The sequence below is a fragment of the Rattus norvegicus genome, chromosome 1 (genome assembly GCF_036323735.1).
Source record: "Rattus norvegicus strain BN/NHsdMcwi chromosome 1, GRCr8, whole genome shotgun sequence".
Taxonomy (NCBI): domain Eukaryota; kingdom Metazoa; phylum Chordata; class Mammalia; order Rodentia; family Muridae; genus Rattus; species Rattus norvegicus.
In genome coordinates this window covers 178,204,536-178,219,357 of record NC_086019.1, presented here as the reverse complement: position 1 = coordinate 178,219,357, position 14,822 = coordinate 178,204,536, and the positions used below count along the sequence as shown (strand labels likewise).

At 36.6% G+C, this 14,822-nt stretch overlaps 1 protein-coding gene across 3 annotated transcripts in view; it reads left to right on the top strand.

Annotated features, from left to right (window-relative positions):
• The window catches only part of Cyp2r1 (cytochrome P450, family 2, subfamily r, polypeptide 1), a 65,208-nt gene that overhangs the window by 12,834 nt on the left and 37,552 nt on the right, over positions 1-14,822 (top strand). The window contains exon 5 of one of the 3 annotated variants that reach the window (XM_017589389.3): positions 178-1,069. The exons of the other annotated variants lie outside the window; for them this stretch is intronic. Coding sequence (XP_017444878.2) covers positions 178-197 — 20 coding nt within the window. The 3' untranslated portion in view covers positions 198-1,069. Of the gene's footprint in view, positions 1-177; positions 1,070-14,822 lie in introns of those variants that run through there. 3 annotated transcript variants of the gene reach the window in all.

Below are 14,822 nucleotides of genomic sequence, written 5' to 3'. Positions count from 1 at the left end.
GAGTTTTTGGCATCTGATGTCTTAAGATATTTCTAGTCCCAAGGGAAAGAAAACCCTGGGCAAACATACCAATTTAGAGGTAATATGAAAGGATTAAGGTTGTAATAGTGTAGATGATTCACACTTTAATTTAAAAAAAAAACAAGCATTTCTTTGTGTCATTGTTTTGCTTTCCAGATGATACCAACTTTATTTGAAGGCTAGCTTATGAGAGTACATGTGCTGAGCACAGTGCCACATGAAGAGATCAAGCTTGGCTTCGGGAAATACGATGAGAGTTTCTCATGTAACCCCATAAAACTCTTCCTGGTGTTACAGAGAGCATGAGTCACACGTTCATACATTAACACTGTTCTTTATTTTCACTTCTCTAGACTTTCTGAGCTACGTGAGAGTGAAATAGTTGTCTAAACAGTTATGAAAGGAAGAGGATCTGCAGATCAGAGCCTCTTAGTGTTTCAGACTTAACTTCCTGAATCCTAACAGATGTACTGTCATGTTGCTCTCTAGTTTTGTTTTGGGTTTTTTTTTCTTTGACATAGCAAAAACCTTACAACTTTAGGCCTTTTCTTTACTACAGTTTCTTATAAAAGCTTAAGTTAATTCTATATTCTGGGACTTCTACTAACAGTAAGACTTCTTGGCAGTCTTACTGAAGAAGATAACTTGGTAAAGTAGATTGTGGTAAAAATTAAGTAGTCTTTGTTCTCTGGAGTATGGCTACTACTGCTTTTAGTATGTGGTCAGGGACTCAATACACCCATGCAGAATGCTGTTTTGTTTACCTATGCCTTAGGAAATATATTTAATTTTTCTTACATCAGTATTCATAAACTAATAAAAGCAGAAGAACCTTAATCTCACTTACTGCCCTAATTGTGTAGTCAGAAAGATGGAGGACCAGACAGGAGAATTAATTGCCTTGTAACAAGCTTGAAAATTAAGCATATAATATACCAAAAGTAAACTTCAAAAGCTTCCAGAAGCACAAATAATATGTATATATTATCCTCTAAAAATAATACAATGTGCAGACTTTTTAAAAAGAAAATAAAACCAGAAAGCAAAATTTGTCTTATATTTTGAATCTTTGTTTTAAAATAACCTTTGTAGAATATGTAAAAAAAATTTTAAACTCTGCATATGAGCACACATGGAATACATTTAAGGAAGTATTCTGGGTGAGGGTGGGAGAAAGAATACCTCAGTACCAGTTTTTTAAAGTAGAAAATAAAAATAGAGTTAAAACTAAGTAATTTGTAAATAAATTACTACTTTCAGACAGGAGTTGATGTTAGGCAGCAGAGAAAACAAATATTTTCCATCTTTAAGAATTAGATTGGTCTCAGAAAATTATTCCAAATCTGGCCTATCATCTGTTTCACATAGATCAGAAGCTAAAAATGATTCTTACACTTTTAAATGGATAAGAAGTAAAATTAATATTTTAAGATACATAATAATTGTATTACTTTCACATTATGTCCAAAATTTTATATTGAGATCCAAAAACACTTTTCATATGTTGTTTACAGTTGCTTTCTGTGTGTTAATGGTGTAACTGTTAAAGAAGCCATATGTAGTATGCTTATCCACTGTCACTTAACACCTGTCAAGTCATAGTGACATTATAACCTGGCAGCATTTCTAGTGCTGCACATATTTACAAACAGCATTTCATTTTACTATCAAATTTAAATTTGTAATAACAAAATAACACTCGACAAGTCATACAAAATCACAAACTATGAATGACATGCTTCTGAAGCACAGTTGTGTGAATTATTCTATTAACCAAGTAGGGTGATAAAGGACTGTATTTACTAGGTAATGGCATTAGATTCCTCTGCCAGCAAAACAAGAAGAGTGTGTTAGTGATATCCAGAGCAAGCAATCCTCATAACATTCCTGACATGAGTGCAACAGTCATACCAGAATTTCTACACACAAAGAAAGTTAAGCTGAAACAAAAGTAAGTTTATTAATCAAACTGGAAAGTCCTGTACTAATTGTGGGTTAATAATTTCACTGTACTTGACTGAACCAGTTAATGAATATGTCACTGAAAACTATGACAAGAAACGTTGGCACTGGGAGTAGTATCAAATCAATTCAAACATAAAGTGAATGGGAGAATAGGTTTTTATTATTTTAACATATATTTTTGTTATTTATTTACATCCTGATCAAAACTTCTTCTCTCTTCTTAGCCACCCCCCCTTCACCTCACCTCCTCCCCATCCACTCCACTTCCCTTTTCAGGAAAGGGAAGACCTAGGAGTCAGACAAAGGCCCTGCTCCCACTTTAGGAGTCCCACATGAAGAGCCAGCTGCACAACTGTGTTTCTTTTCTTCTTTTTTTTTTCTTTTTTTTTTTTTTCGGAGCTGGGGACCGAACCCAGGGCCTTGCGCTTGCTAGGCAAGCGCTCTACCACTGAGCTAAATCCCCAACCCCCAGCTGCACAACTGTTACATATGTACAGACAGCCGAGGTCTACCCCATGCAGGCTCTCGCATTGGTACTTCAGTCTATGAGCAGCTATGTACCCAGGTTAGTTCATTCTGAAGGTTTTCTTGTGTTCTTCACCCCTTTGGTTCCTTCAATCCTTCTTCCAGCTCTTCCACAGAATTCCCCTAACTCCACTTAATGTTTTCCTGTGTGTTCCTGTATCAGTTTCCATTAGTTGCTGGATGAAGCCTCTTGACAGTTATGCTAGACTCCTCCATGTAAGTATATGAGGTATCACTAATAGTGTGAGGACTGGGCTCCCTTTCATGGCCTGGGTCTCAAGCTGGGCAGTCATTGGTTGGCCCTTCCCTCAGATTCTGCTCCATCTTTACCTCCGCATGTCTTATAGGCAAGAAAAAATGTGTGTCTAAGGTTTTGTGGCCCTGGGAATTTCCATTCTCCTAAGTTTTTTGTTTTAGTGATGTTCCCCACCACCCCCATTCAGTTATCTTTCCCAGTACTCTCAACCCCATCCTGCACTTCCCCTCACCCCTCCTGTGCCCATGCCCATCTCCTCTTATCCAGTCACCTCCATATATCCTCCTCTGATATCTAATCTATTTTCCCTTCTCTGTTAGGGTTCCACCTTGGTCCCTCCTTATCACTTAGCTTCTTTGAGTCTTTGTCTTATAGCATAGGTGTTCTTTTCTTTATGGCTAATATGTACTCATGAGTTTAGTACATACCATGTTTGTCTTTCTGGGTCTAGGCTACCTCACTCTGGATGATATTTTCCTAGTTCCATCCATTTGCCTGCAAACTTCATGATGTTCTTGTTTTTAATAGCTGGATAACACTCCATTGTGTAAATGTACCACATTTTCTTTATCTATTCTTCAGTTGAGGGATATCTAGGTTGTTTCCAAATATTACAAGTAAAACTACTGTGAACCTAGTTTACCAAGTGTCCTTGTGGTATGGTGGCGCTTCTTTTGGGTATATGGCGAGGAGTTATAGTACTCCTGGATCTTGGAGGAAACTGCAAATTTTATTTCCAAAGTGATATACAAGTTTGCACTCTCACCAGCAATAGAGGAGTGTTCTACATCATCACTAGCATGAACTATCGCTTGAGTTTTTGATCTTAGCCATTCTCATGGAATCTCAGAGTCATTTTGATTTGCATTTTCCTGATAATTAAAATTTGAACATTTCTTTATGTACTTCTCAGCCATTAGATATTCCTCTGTCAAGAATTCTGTTTAAATCTGTACCCCTTTTTTTTAATTGGGTTATTTGGTTTGTTAATGTCTAGTTTCTTGAGTTTTTTATATATTTTGGATGTCATCCCTCTGTCTAATGTGGAGTTAGTGAAATTCTTTTCCCATTCCATAGGCTGTCATATTGTCCTTTTGTCTGTGTCCTTTGCCTTGCAGAAGCTTTTTCGTTTCGTGGGGTCCCATTATTTATTAATTATTTATCTTAGTACCTGCACTGTTTATATTCTTTTCAGGAAGTTCTCTCCTCTGCCAATGCATTCAAACATATTTCCTATTCTCTCTTCTATCAGATTTAGTGTATCTGGTTTTACGTTGAGGTCTTTGATCCACTTGGACTTGAGTTTTCTGCAAAATGATGGCTATGAATATATGTGCATTCTTTTGCATGCATACATTCATTTGGAACAGCAACATTTGTTGAAGATGTGCTTTGGATTTTTATTTTTTATGTTGCATTGCATCTACTTTTGGCTTCTTTGACAAAAATAGAGTGCCCATAGGTGTGTGGATTTACTTCTGGTTCTTCAGTTTGAGTCCATTGATCAATGTGTCTGTTTTTATGCCAGTGCAATGAAGTTTTTATTACTATTGCACTGTAGTACAGCTTGAAATTAGGGATGGTGATACTTCCAGTTCTTTTACTGTACAGAATTGTTTAGTTTCGGGTTTTTTGTTTTTTCCATATGAAGTTGAGTATTGTTATTTAAAGGTCTGTAAAGATTTGTGTTGGAATTTTGATAGGAATTGTGTTGAATCTGTACATTGCGTTTGGTAGGATTAGCCATTTTTACTGTTAATCATACTGATCCATAAGCATGGGGGATCTTTCCATCTTCCGATATCATCTTAAGTTTATTTCTTCAAAGACTTGAAGCTCTTGTCACAGAGGTGTTTTACTTCCTTGGTTAGAGTTACAAGATATTTTATATTATTTGTGGCTATTGTGTTGTTTCCCTAATTTCTTTCTCATCCAAGTTTTTGTTTGAATATAGGAGGGCTACTGATTTTTTTTTAAAGTTTGTATCGAGTTGCTTTGCTGAAGGTATTGATCAGGTGTAGAAGTTCAATACTGGAATTTTTGGGGTCATTTATGTATGCTATCATTTTCCAATAGCAATACTTTGACTTCTCCCTTTCCAATTTGTATCCCTTTGATCTCCTTTAGTTGTCTTATTAATCTAGCTAAAACTTTAAGATCTATATTGACTAGATATAGAGAATGGTCAGCCTTCTCTTGTCCTTGGTTTTACTGGAATTGCTTTATATTTATCTTCATTGAATTTTATATTGACTATCAACTTGCTGTATATTGCCTTTATTGTGTTTAGGTATTGGCCTTGTATCCCTGATCTCTCCAAGACTACATTTATCATGAAGGTTTTTGGATTTTGTTAAAAGCTTTTTAAGCATCTAATGAGATGTTCATGTGGGTTTTGCTGTTATTCTTTCAGTTTGTTTTTATGGAGGATTAATAATGATGGATTTTCATGTTGAATCATCTCTGCATCTCTCGTCTGATGCCTACTTGATCATGGTAGATAATGTTTTTGATGTGTTTTTACATTAGGTTTGTGAGTATTTTATTAAGTATTTTTACAGGATTGTTCATAAGGAATATTGGACTGAAATTTTCTTAGTCTTTGTGTGGTTTAGATATCACGGTGATTATGGCCTTATGAATTTGGCAGTATTCACAGTATTCATTCTGTTTCTATTTTATGGAACAATTTAAAGAGGACTCTTCTTTGAAGGTCTGGTAGAATTTTCTTAAACTAAAACCATTGACCCTGGGTTTTATTGGTTGGAAGACTTTTCATGACTGCTTCTATTTTCTTAGGGTTTATAGGTCTATTTTTTAACCAATATTTTTAAGTATCAAGAAAATCAGCCATTTTGTTCAGACTTTCCAATTTTGTGAAGTACAGAAATTTTGAAGTATGGCCTAATGATTCTTTGGATTTCCTCAGTATCTGTTGCTATGTCCCCATTTCATTTATGATTTTGTTAATTTGGATATTCTCTCTATACCTTTGTTTGGCTATGGGTTTCTCTATCTTCTTGATTTTCTCAAAGAACCACCTCTTTGTTTCATTGACTCTTTGTTTCTATTTTATTGATTTCAGTCCTGTGTATGATTATTTCCTGCCATCTACTCCTCTTGAATGTGTTTACATCTTTTTGTTCTAGAACTTTCAGGTGCACTGTTTAGTTGCAAGTATGAGATCTCACTAATTTATGAAGGCACTAGTATGAAATTTCCTCTTAAAACTGCTTTGTGTCCCTTAAGTTTGGGTTTGTTGTGCATTCAAATTGAATTCTAAAAAGTCTTTAATTTCTTTATTTCTTCCTTGACCACTAGTCATTGCATAGAGAATTCAGTTTCGTGAATTTATAGACTTCCTGTTGTTTCTGAAGTCCAGCTTTAATCCATAGTGGTCTGAGAAGATACAGGGGTTTATTTTTAATTTTCTTGTATCTGTTCAGACTTGCTTTGTGACCAGTTATATGGTCAGTTTTGGAGACGATCCTGTGAGGTGCTGAGAATGTATATTTTGTATTTGTGTGAAATACTTTATAGATGTTAGGTCCATTTGAGACATAACATCTATTCCATTATTTCTCTGCTTAGTTTGTGTCTGGATGATCTGTTAATTGGCAAGAGTGGGGTTGAGGTCTCCAATAATGTGTGTTAAATGTGTGCTTTTCACATTGTGATGTTTCTTTTACAAATGTGGGTGCCATTGCATTTGGGGTATATTCAGAATGGAAATGTCATCTTGGTGGATTTTTCCTTTGATTAGTATGAAGTGTCCATCTATTTTGATTAATTTTGGCTAGAAGTCTATTTTATTAGATATTAGAATGGCTACTCCAGCTTGCTTCTTGTGTCCATTTGCTTGGAAAATCTTTTTCCAGCCCTTACTATGAGATAATGCCTATCTTTGATGTTGAGGTGTTTCTTGAATGCAGGAAAAAGATGGATCCTGTTTGCTCGTGCCTTCTGATAGTCTATGTCTTTTTATTGGGGAATTGATTTTTGGGGGGGGGGGAAAGTCCACTGATGTTGAGAGATATTAAAAACCAATGGCTAATTCCTGCTTTTAATGTTGGTGGTGGTAGAGTATGTGTGGATTTCCCTTCTTTTGGTTTTGCTCGTGTAAATTTACTTCCTGTGTTATCTTGGGTGCAGTTAATGATTCGCATTTTCTATTATTTTCTGAAGGGCTGGATTTGTGGACATTGTTTAAATTTGGTTTTGTCATGACATACATTGTTTTCTCTGTCTATGGTGATTGAGAGTTTTGCTGTGAATAGTATAGTAGTCAGAGCTCTCATCTGTAATCTCTTAGAGAGTGCAATAAATGTGTCCAGGACTTGCTGGCCTTTAGAGTCTCTGTTGAGAAGTAGGGTATAATTATAATAGGTCTGCCTTTATATATGTTACTTGGCCTTTTTCCCTTGAAGCTTTTAATATTCTTTGCTCTATAGGTTTAGTGTTATTGTTTTGCAGGAGGATTTTTTTCCCTTTTTTGGTTCAATCTATTTGGTGTTCTATAAGCTTCTTGCATGCATAGGCATCTCTTTAAATAAATTTTCTTCTATGATTTTGTTAAATATATTTTCTGGGCCTTTGAGCTAGAAATCATCTACTTCTATTCCTATTATTCTTAGGTCTGAAAGGACCAAACCTAAGAATAATAGGGACCAAATTTCCTGGATGTTTTGTCTCAAAAACGTTTTAGATTGAACATTTTCCTTGACCAATTTATCAATTTCTTATATCATATCTTCTACACCTATGATTTTCTTCCATCTCTTGTATTCTGTTGGTAATGCTTGTATTTGTAATTTGTTCTTACCTAGATTTTCCATCTCCAGGTTTCCCTCAGTTTGTGTTTTCTTTACTGCTTCTATTTATATTTTCAGGTCTTAAACAGTTTTTTTTTCACTTCCTTTACCTATTTGATTGTGTTTTCCTGTATTTCTTTTAGGTATTCCTGTATTTCCTCCTTAATGGTCTCTATCATCTTCATGAGAATTAAGGTCATTGTGCTCCTCAGGTGTGTTAGGATATTCTGGGCTTGTTGTAGGATAGCTGGGCTCTGGTAATGCCACGTTTCCCTGACTTGTATTCTTTGACGTTTAGCCATCTAGATTTTGTAGTTAAATGGGTTTATATTTCTGAGTTTAGCTTTGTTGGATGGGTGTTGTTGTTTTTTTAATGCACCCCTGCCCCCTACATTTGTTTCCTCTCTGCCTTCTGGTCTAAGTGGCCTGGGATTCTGGTGACTAGTGTTTCTTCAGGCCTAGTAGGGTCTTTTCCCTGGGGTTTTTTGGCCTGTGTGGCTTCTGAGGTTGTGGATGGTAACTGTGCCTCTGGGCCCCCGATGCCAGAGTGGCCTCTGGAAAAGCAGGCAGAGTTATGGGCCAGAAAATGGAGAAAAGGGGCACCAGGGTGCAGTTTATGGCTGTTGGGTGTGCAGACTGGAGAAGAGGGGTCTCACCTGGTTGTCTGTGGTGCCGTCAGGTCTCCAGGAATTGTTTTTATTGGTTGAGTGGTTTTGAGACAGGACAGAATGACAGGACATACTTACAGACATGGGAAGAAAATGTGCTCCTCACAGTCTTTTTGAGCTGGGGACCGAACCCAGGGCCTTGTGCTTGCTAGACAAGCGCTCTACTGCTGAGCTAAATCCCCAGATCCCCTCACACAGTCTTACTGAAGCCTATTGCCAGTAGGGTCAAGAATTCCAGAACAATTAACATTCAGTGCCAACATAGAGAAATTTTAGTAAGTATCGAATTTTGTTAAAGGGTTTTTTTGCTTTGTTTTGGAGGTTTTTTTTTTTTTTTTTTTTTTTTTTTTTTTTAATATGTGGGAGTGTGTTCATGTGCCCAGGAGACCAGAAGAGGGCACCAGACATCCTGGAGCTGGAGTTGTAGGTAGTTGTGAGCTGCTAATGTCAGCACTGGGACCTGAGCAGGTCTTCAGAAAGAGCAGAGCACGCTCTTAACTGCTGAGTTATCTCTTCTTTAGAGCCTATATAGGGATTTATCAAATAAGAAGGTTCAAATAGCAATGAATCATTCTTAGAGTATAAGTGTATAAAACATTTTCAGTTCCCACCTATAAAATTACATTCCCGGGAATATCACAAGAAATTTCATTTATAATAAAGGACATGTCTTAAACTCTGTACAACCCTTGCAAGCCCTGGTTTTATTTTATCAGATGGTAATTCCATCCAAAGCACCTCCAGTGCCACTGTATAATCTCATTAAAAAAAAAAAACACAGAGAAGGAAAGTTTCTTAACTATACTTGAGATGTAATGTGAAAGCAATCAAAATATTCTGACTACTGCTAAGTTACTCAAGGATGAATCTTCCTTGGGAAGCCCACGCACACTTGGGTATCATCATTTCCCTGAGTTGGTTCCCTGTCTTTTAGTAATCACTCATGCTTAAATTTTTTCTAAAATCTCTTTAATAAACCCCAACCCTGCTTCATACTGGCCCATTCTGAAATTCTTTTCCATAGCAAAACTAAGGATGTGGTTTTACTTGATTAGAGGCACTTCCTAAAGGATGGAACTTCTCAGATAGCCAGTGGCTGTTCTAGGCCATGTCTCTTACTATACTGCCATGAAGACTACAGAACTGCAGAAGAGAATATTTTCAAAGATGAATAACCACCACTTCGGTACAATCTATTAAAATATGTAAAACACACAGTAACAATTCTGCTAGAGTAGCTCTATAATAGGAAAGTATATTATTTAACCTCTCATAGCACCACATTTGTTTCATTTCTAAAATGTTTTAACCTGTGGTATTCTGACATGTTTCCCATCACACCAATTTAACTCTTTTTGCAAACAGGTGATATTATTCTTATTAAAAACATTTTTCATATTATTATGATTTCATTCTTCAGGTAGCATGTAACATACATTCCTGGCCATGTCTTTAAGAAAATAGTCATGATTTCACACTGTAACACTAGCCCAGGCTGGCCTTTTTCAGCATCTAACATGTATGTATGTGTCCATGCATGCACACACATGCACACACACATATAGAAATCAGAAGACAAGTTGTGGGAGTTCTTTCCTTCTACTATGTGGGTTCTGGGGATCCCACAGTTCCTCAGGCTTAGTAGTAAGTACTCTTACCTGCTCAGCCATCTCATCAGCCCTTATCAGTCCATTTACTTGGACTTCCAATTTTCCCCTTCTCTTACCAAAAGTTTCTCTTAGAAGTCTCCTCCACCTGGCTGTTTCAGTTTTGATCAAGCTTTATACTCTTCCTACATTCTGATTCCTCTGTGTAGTTTTGATTATCAAGTGAATCCAGACATGAACCCATCTCTCCTGAACTCAACTATATTGGACTACACCAAACTATATCAAACCCTCCTACTTCAATTTGAATCTGAATTCTTTTGTTTACCCTCAATTACATCCAAAAGCTGCTCCTCCCCTCTTTCTCAGTCTGAGACATTGAGTTTTTAAATGAGAAATGTGACAAGGCCTCAACAGATACAAGATGACTGAAATAATCCCATGCACCCTGTCAGATCACCAGAGACTAAAGCTGGTCTTCAATAACAACAATAACAACAGAAAGCCCACATATACATGGAAGTTGAACAATGCTCTATTCAATGATAACTTGGTCAAGGAAGAAATAATGAAAGAAATTAAAGACTTTTTAGAATTTAATGAAAATGAAGGCACAACATACCCAAACTTATGGGACACAATGAAAGCTGTGCTAAGAGGAAAACTCATAGCTCTGAGTGCCTCCAAAAAGAAACAGGAGAGAGCATACATTAGGAGCTTGACAGAACACCTAAATCCTCTAGTACAAAAAAAAATACACCCAAGAGGAATAGAAGGCAGGAAATAATCACACTGAGGGCTGAAATCAAGTAGAAAAAAAAGGACTATACAAAGAATCAACAAAACCAGGAGCTGGTTCTTTGAGAAAATCAACAAGATAGATAAACCCTTAGCCAGACTAACCAGAGGGCAGAGAGTGTATCCAAATTAACAAAATCAGAAATGAAAAGGGAGACATAACAACAGCATCTGAGGAAATTAAAAAAAAATCATCAGATCCTACTACAAAAGCCTATATTCAACAAAACTAGAAAATCTGGAGGAAATAGACAATTTTCTAGACAAATAACAGGTACCAAAATTAAATCATGATCAGATAAACCATCTAAACAATCCCATAATTCCTAAAGAAATATAAGCAGTTATTAAAAGTCAACCAAAAAAGAGCCCAGGACCAGATGGGTTTAGTGCAGAATTCTATCATACCTTCATAGAAGACCTCATATCAATATTGTCCAAACTATTCCAAAAATAGAAACAGAAGGAGCACAATATAATTCCTTCTATGAAGCCAAAATCACTCTTATACCTAAATCACACAAAACCCATAAGAGAAAGAACTTCACACGAATTTCCCTTATGAATATCAATGCAAAAATACTCGTAAATAAAATTCTCGTAAACCGAATTCAAGAACACATCAAAACGGTCATCCATCATGATCAAGTAGGCTTCATCCCAGGGATGCAGGGATGGTTCAATATATGGAAATCCATCAATGTAATCCACTATGTAAACAAACTCAAAGAAAAAAACCCACACGATTATTTCATTAGATTCTGAAAAAGCATTTGACAAAATTCAATACCCCTTCATGATAAAAGTCTTGGAAGAAACAGGAATTCAAGGCCCATACCTAAGTATAAAGCAATATAAATATAAATAAAAGCAATATAAAGCCAACCAGTAGCCAATATTAAACTAAATGGAACCTTAAAGCAATCCCACTAAAATCAGGTACTAGACAAGGCTTCCCACTCTCTCCCTAGTTATTCAATATAGTACTCGAAGTCCTTGCCAGAGCAATCAGATAACAAAAGGAGATCAAAGGGATACAAATTGGAAAGGAAGAAATCAACATATCACTATTTGCAGATGATATGATAGTATACTTAAGTGACCCCAAAAGTTCCACTAGAGAACTACTAAGCTTGATAAACAATATCAGCAAAGTGGCTGGGTATAAAATTAACTCAAATAAATCAATAGCCTTCCTCTACTCAAAAGATAAACAGGCTGAGAAAGAAATTAGGGAATGACACCCTTCACAATAGTCACAAGTAACATAAAATACCTCAGTGTGACTCTAACCAAGCAAATGAAAGATCTGTATGACAAGAACTTCATGTCTCTGAAGAAAGAAATTGAAGATCTCAGAAATTAGAAAGACCTCCCATGCTCATGGATTGGCAGGATTTATATAGTAAAAATGGCCATTTTGCCAAAAGCAATCTACAGATTCAATGAAATCTCCATTAAAATTCCAACTCAATTCTTCATAGAGTTAGAAAGAACAATTTGCAAATTCATATGTAATAAAAAACCCAGGAGAGCAAAAGCTATTCTCAATAATAAAAAAAACTTTTGGGGGAATCACCTTCCCTGACCTCAAGCAGTATTACAGAGCAATAGTCATAAAAACTGTATGGTATTGGTACAGAGACAGGCAGGGAGATCAGTGGAATAGCACTGAAGACCTAGAAATGAACCCACACACCTATGGTCACTTGATCTTTGACAAAGGAGCTAAAACCATCCAATGGAAGAAAGATAGCATTTTCAACACACTGGAGTCCAGCATGTAGAAGAATGCAAATTGATCCATTCTTATCACCCTGCACAAAGCTTAAGTCCTAGTGGATCAAGGACCTCCACATCAAAACAGATACACTCAAACTAATAGAAGAAAAAGTAGGGAAGAGTCTTGAACACATGGGCACTGGGGAAATTTTCCTGAACAAAACACCAATGGCTTATGCTCTAAGATCAAGAATAGACAAATGGGACCTCATAAAACTGCAAAGCTTCTGTAAGGCAAAGAACACTGTCATTAGGACAAAAAGGTAACTTACAGATTGGGAAAAGATCTTTACCAATCCTACAACTGATAGAGGGCTTATATCCAAAATATACAAAGCACTCAAGAAGTTAGACTCCATAGAGCCAAATAACCCTATTAAAAATGGAGTACAGAACTAAACAAAAAATTCTCAGGTGAGGAATATTGAATGGCTGAGAAGTACCTAAAGAAATTCTCAACACCCTTAGTCATCAAGGAAATACAAATCAAAACAACCCTGAGATTCCACTTCACACCAGTGAGAATGGCTAAGATCAAAAACTCAGGTGACAGCAGATGCTGGGGAGGATGTGGAGAAAGAGGAACACTCCTTCACTGTTGGTGGGATTGCAAACTGGTACAACCACTCTGGAAATCAGTCTGAAGGTTCCTCAGAAAATTGGACATTGCACAACCTGAGGACCCATCTATATGTCTCCTGGGCATATATCCAAAAGATGCTCCAACATACAACAAAGACACATGCTTCACTATGTTCATAGTAGCCTTATGTATAATAGCCAGAAGCTGGAAGGAACCCAGATGTCCTTCAACAGAGGAATGGATACAGAAAATGTGGTACATCTACACAATGGAGTACAATGACTTCATGAAATTCATAGGCAAATGGATGGAACTAGAAAACATCATCCTGAGTGATATAACCCAATCACAAAACAAACAAACAAAAACCACATGGTATGCACTCACTGATAAGTGGATATTAGCCCAAAAGCTTGATACCCAAGATGCAATCCACAGACCACATGAAGCTTAAGAAGAAGGACGACCAAAGTGTGGATGCTTCAGTCCTTCTTAAAATAGGGAACAAAAATATTCATAGGAGGCGATATAAAAACAAAGTTTGGAGCAGAGACTGAAGGAATGGCCATTCAGAGCCTGCCCCACCTGGGTATACAGCCCACATATATACATATGACACCAAACCTAGACAATATTGATGAAGCCAAGAAGTTCATGCTGACAGGAGCCTGGTACAGCTGTCTCCTGAGAGTCACAGCCAAAGCATGTCAAATACAGAGGTGAATACTAGCAGCAAACCATTGTCCTGAGAATGGGACCCCTGTTGGAGGAATTGGATAAAGGATTGAAGGAGCTGAAGGGGCCTACAACCTCATAAGAACAATACCAACCAACCAGAGCTCCCAGCGACTAAACCAGTACCCAAGACTACACATGGACAGACCCATGGCTCCAGCTGCATATGTAGCAGAGGGTGGCCTTGTTGCGTACCAATGAAAGAAGCTTTTGGTCCTGCCAAGGCTGGACCCTCTGGTGCAGGGAATGTCAGGGGGCAGGAAGAGAGAGTGGTTGGGAAGGGGGAACACCGTTATAGAAGAGTAGGAGGGGGATGTGATAGGGTATAACATTTGAAATGTAAATAAAAAATATCCAATCTAAGAAAAGAAAATGAAATGATAGGAAAAAGTTTTCAAACAATCAAATAACAACCACAAAAAAATAGATTCCACAGGAAAAAAATGTGCAGAAAGCACAGATCTTTACAGTGTATATTTATAATAGCAATGAATTACAATAGCTGATTTATGATAAAATCCTAATAAGATTAATTTGATTCTATAGCAAGCAAAATAAAACTAGAAGCTAGAAGCTCATGTGTTAAGAGTGTTCACACAGCAGACTAGTGGCACTCAATTCTATCTTCAACACACCACAGAAAGACTTAGAAGGCTTATGAAAATTCCTCAGGTAGGACTCCACCTAACAGTAGTATGTATATATTTAATATATTCTCACAGGCAGGACTTGCAATCATGATATTTACATTTTTGCATAGATTATTTTAATAATTTTAATTTCTTTGGGATGATTTCATTTATATTTAATAAGCAAGGGTTAAATAATTTAAGGATTATCTTCAAATGAGTTCCCAGTAACATTTTTAGAAGAAAAATGTACTTCTGTCAGAAGACAGAATTTAAAAATAAATTATTCCAATATGAACTTTAAATAACGTGACAGTTTAGAGACTTGATTCTGATAATACATGCCTATGAACTTAAACACACTTATATATTGTTTTCTGTAGGATAGAAAGCAACAGAATGAATACATTTCCATAGGATATAAAACACATTTTAGAGAAAT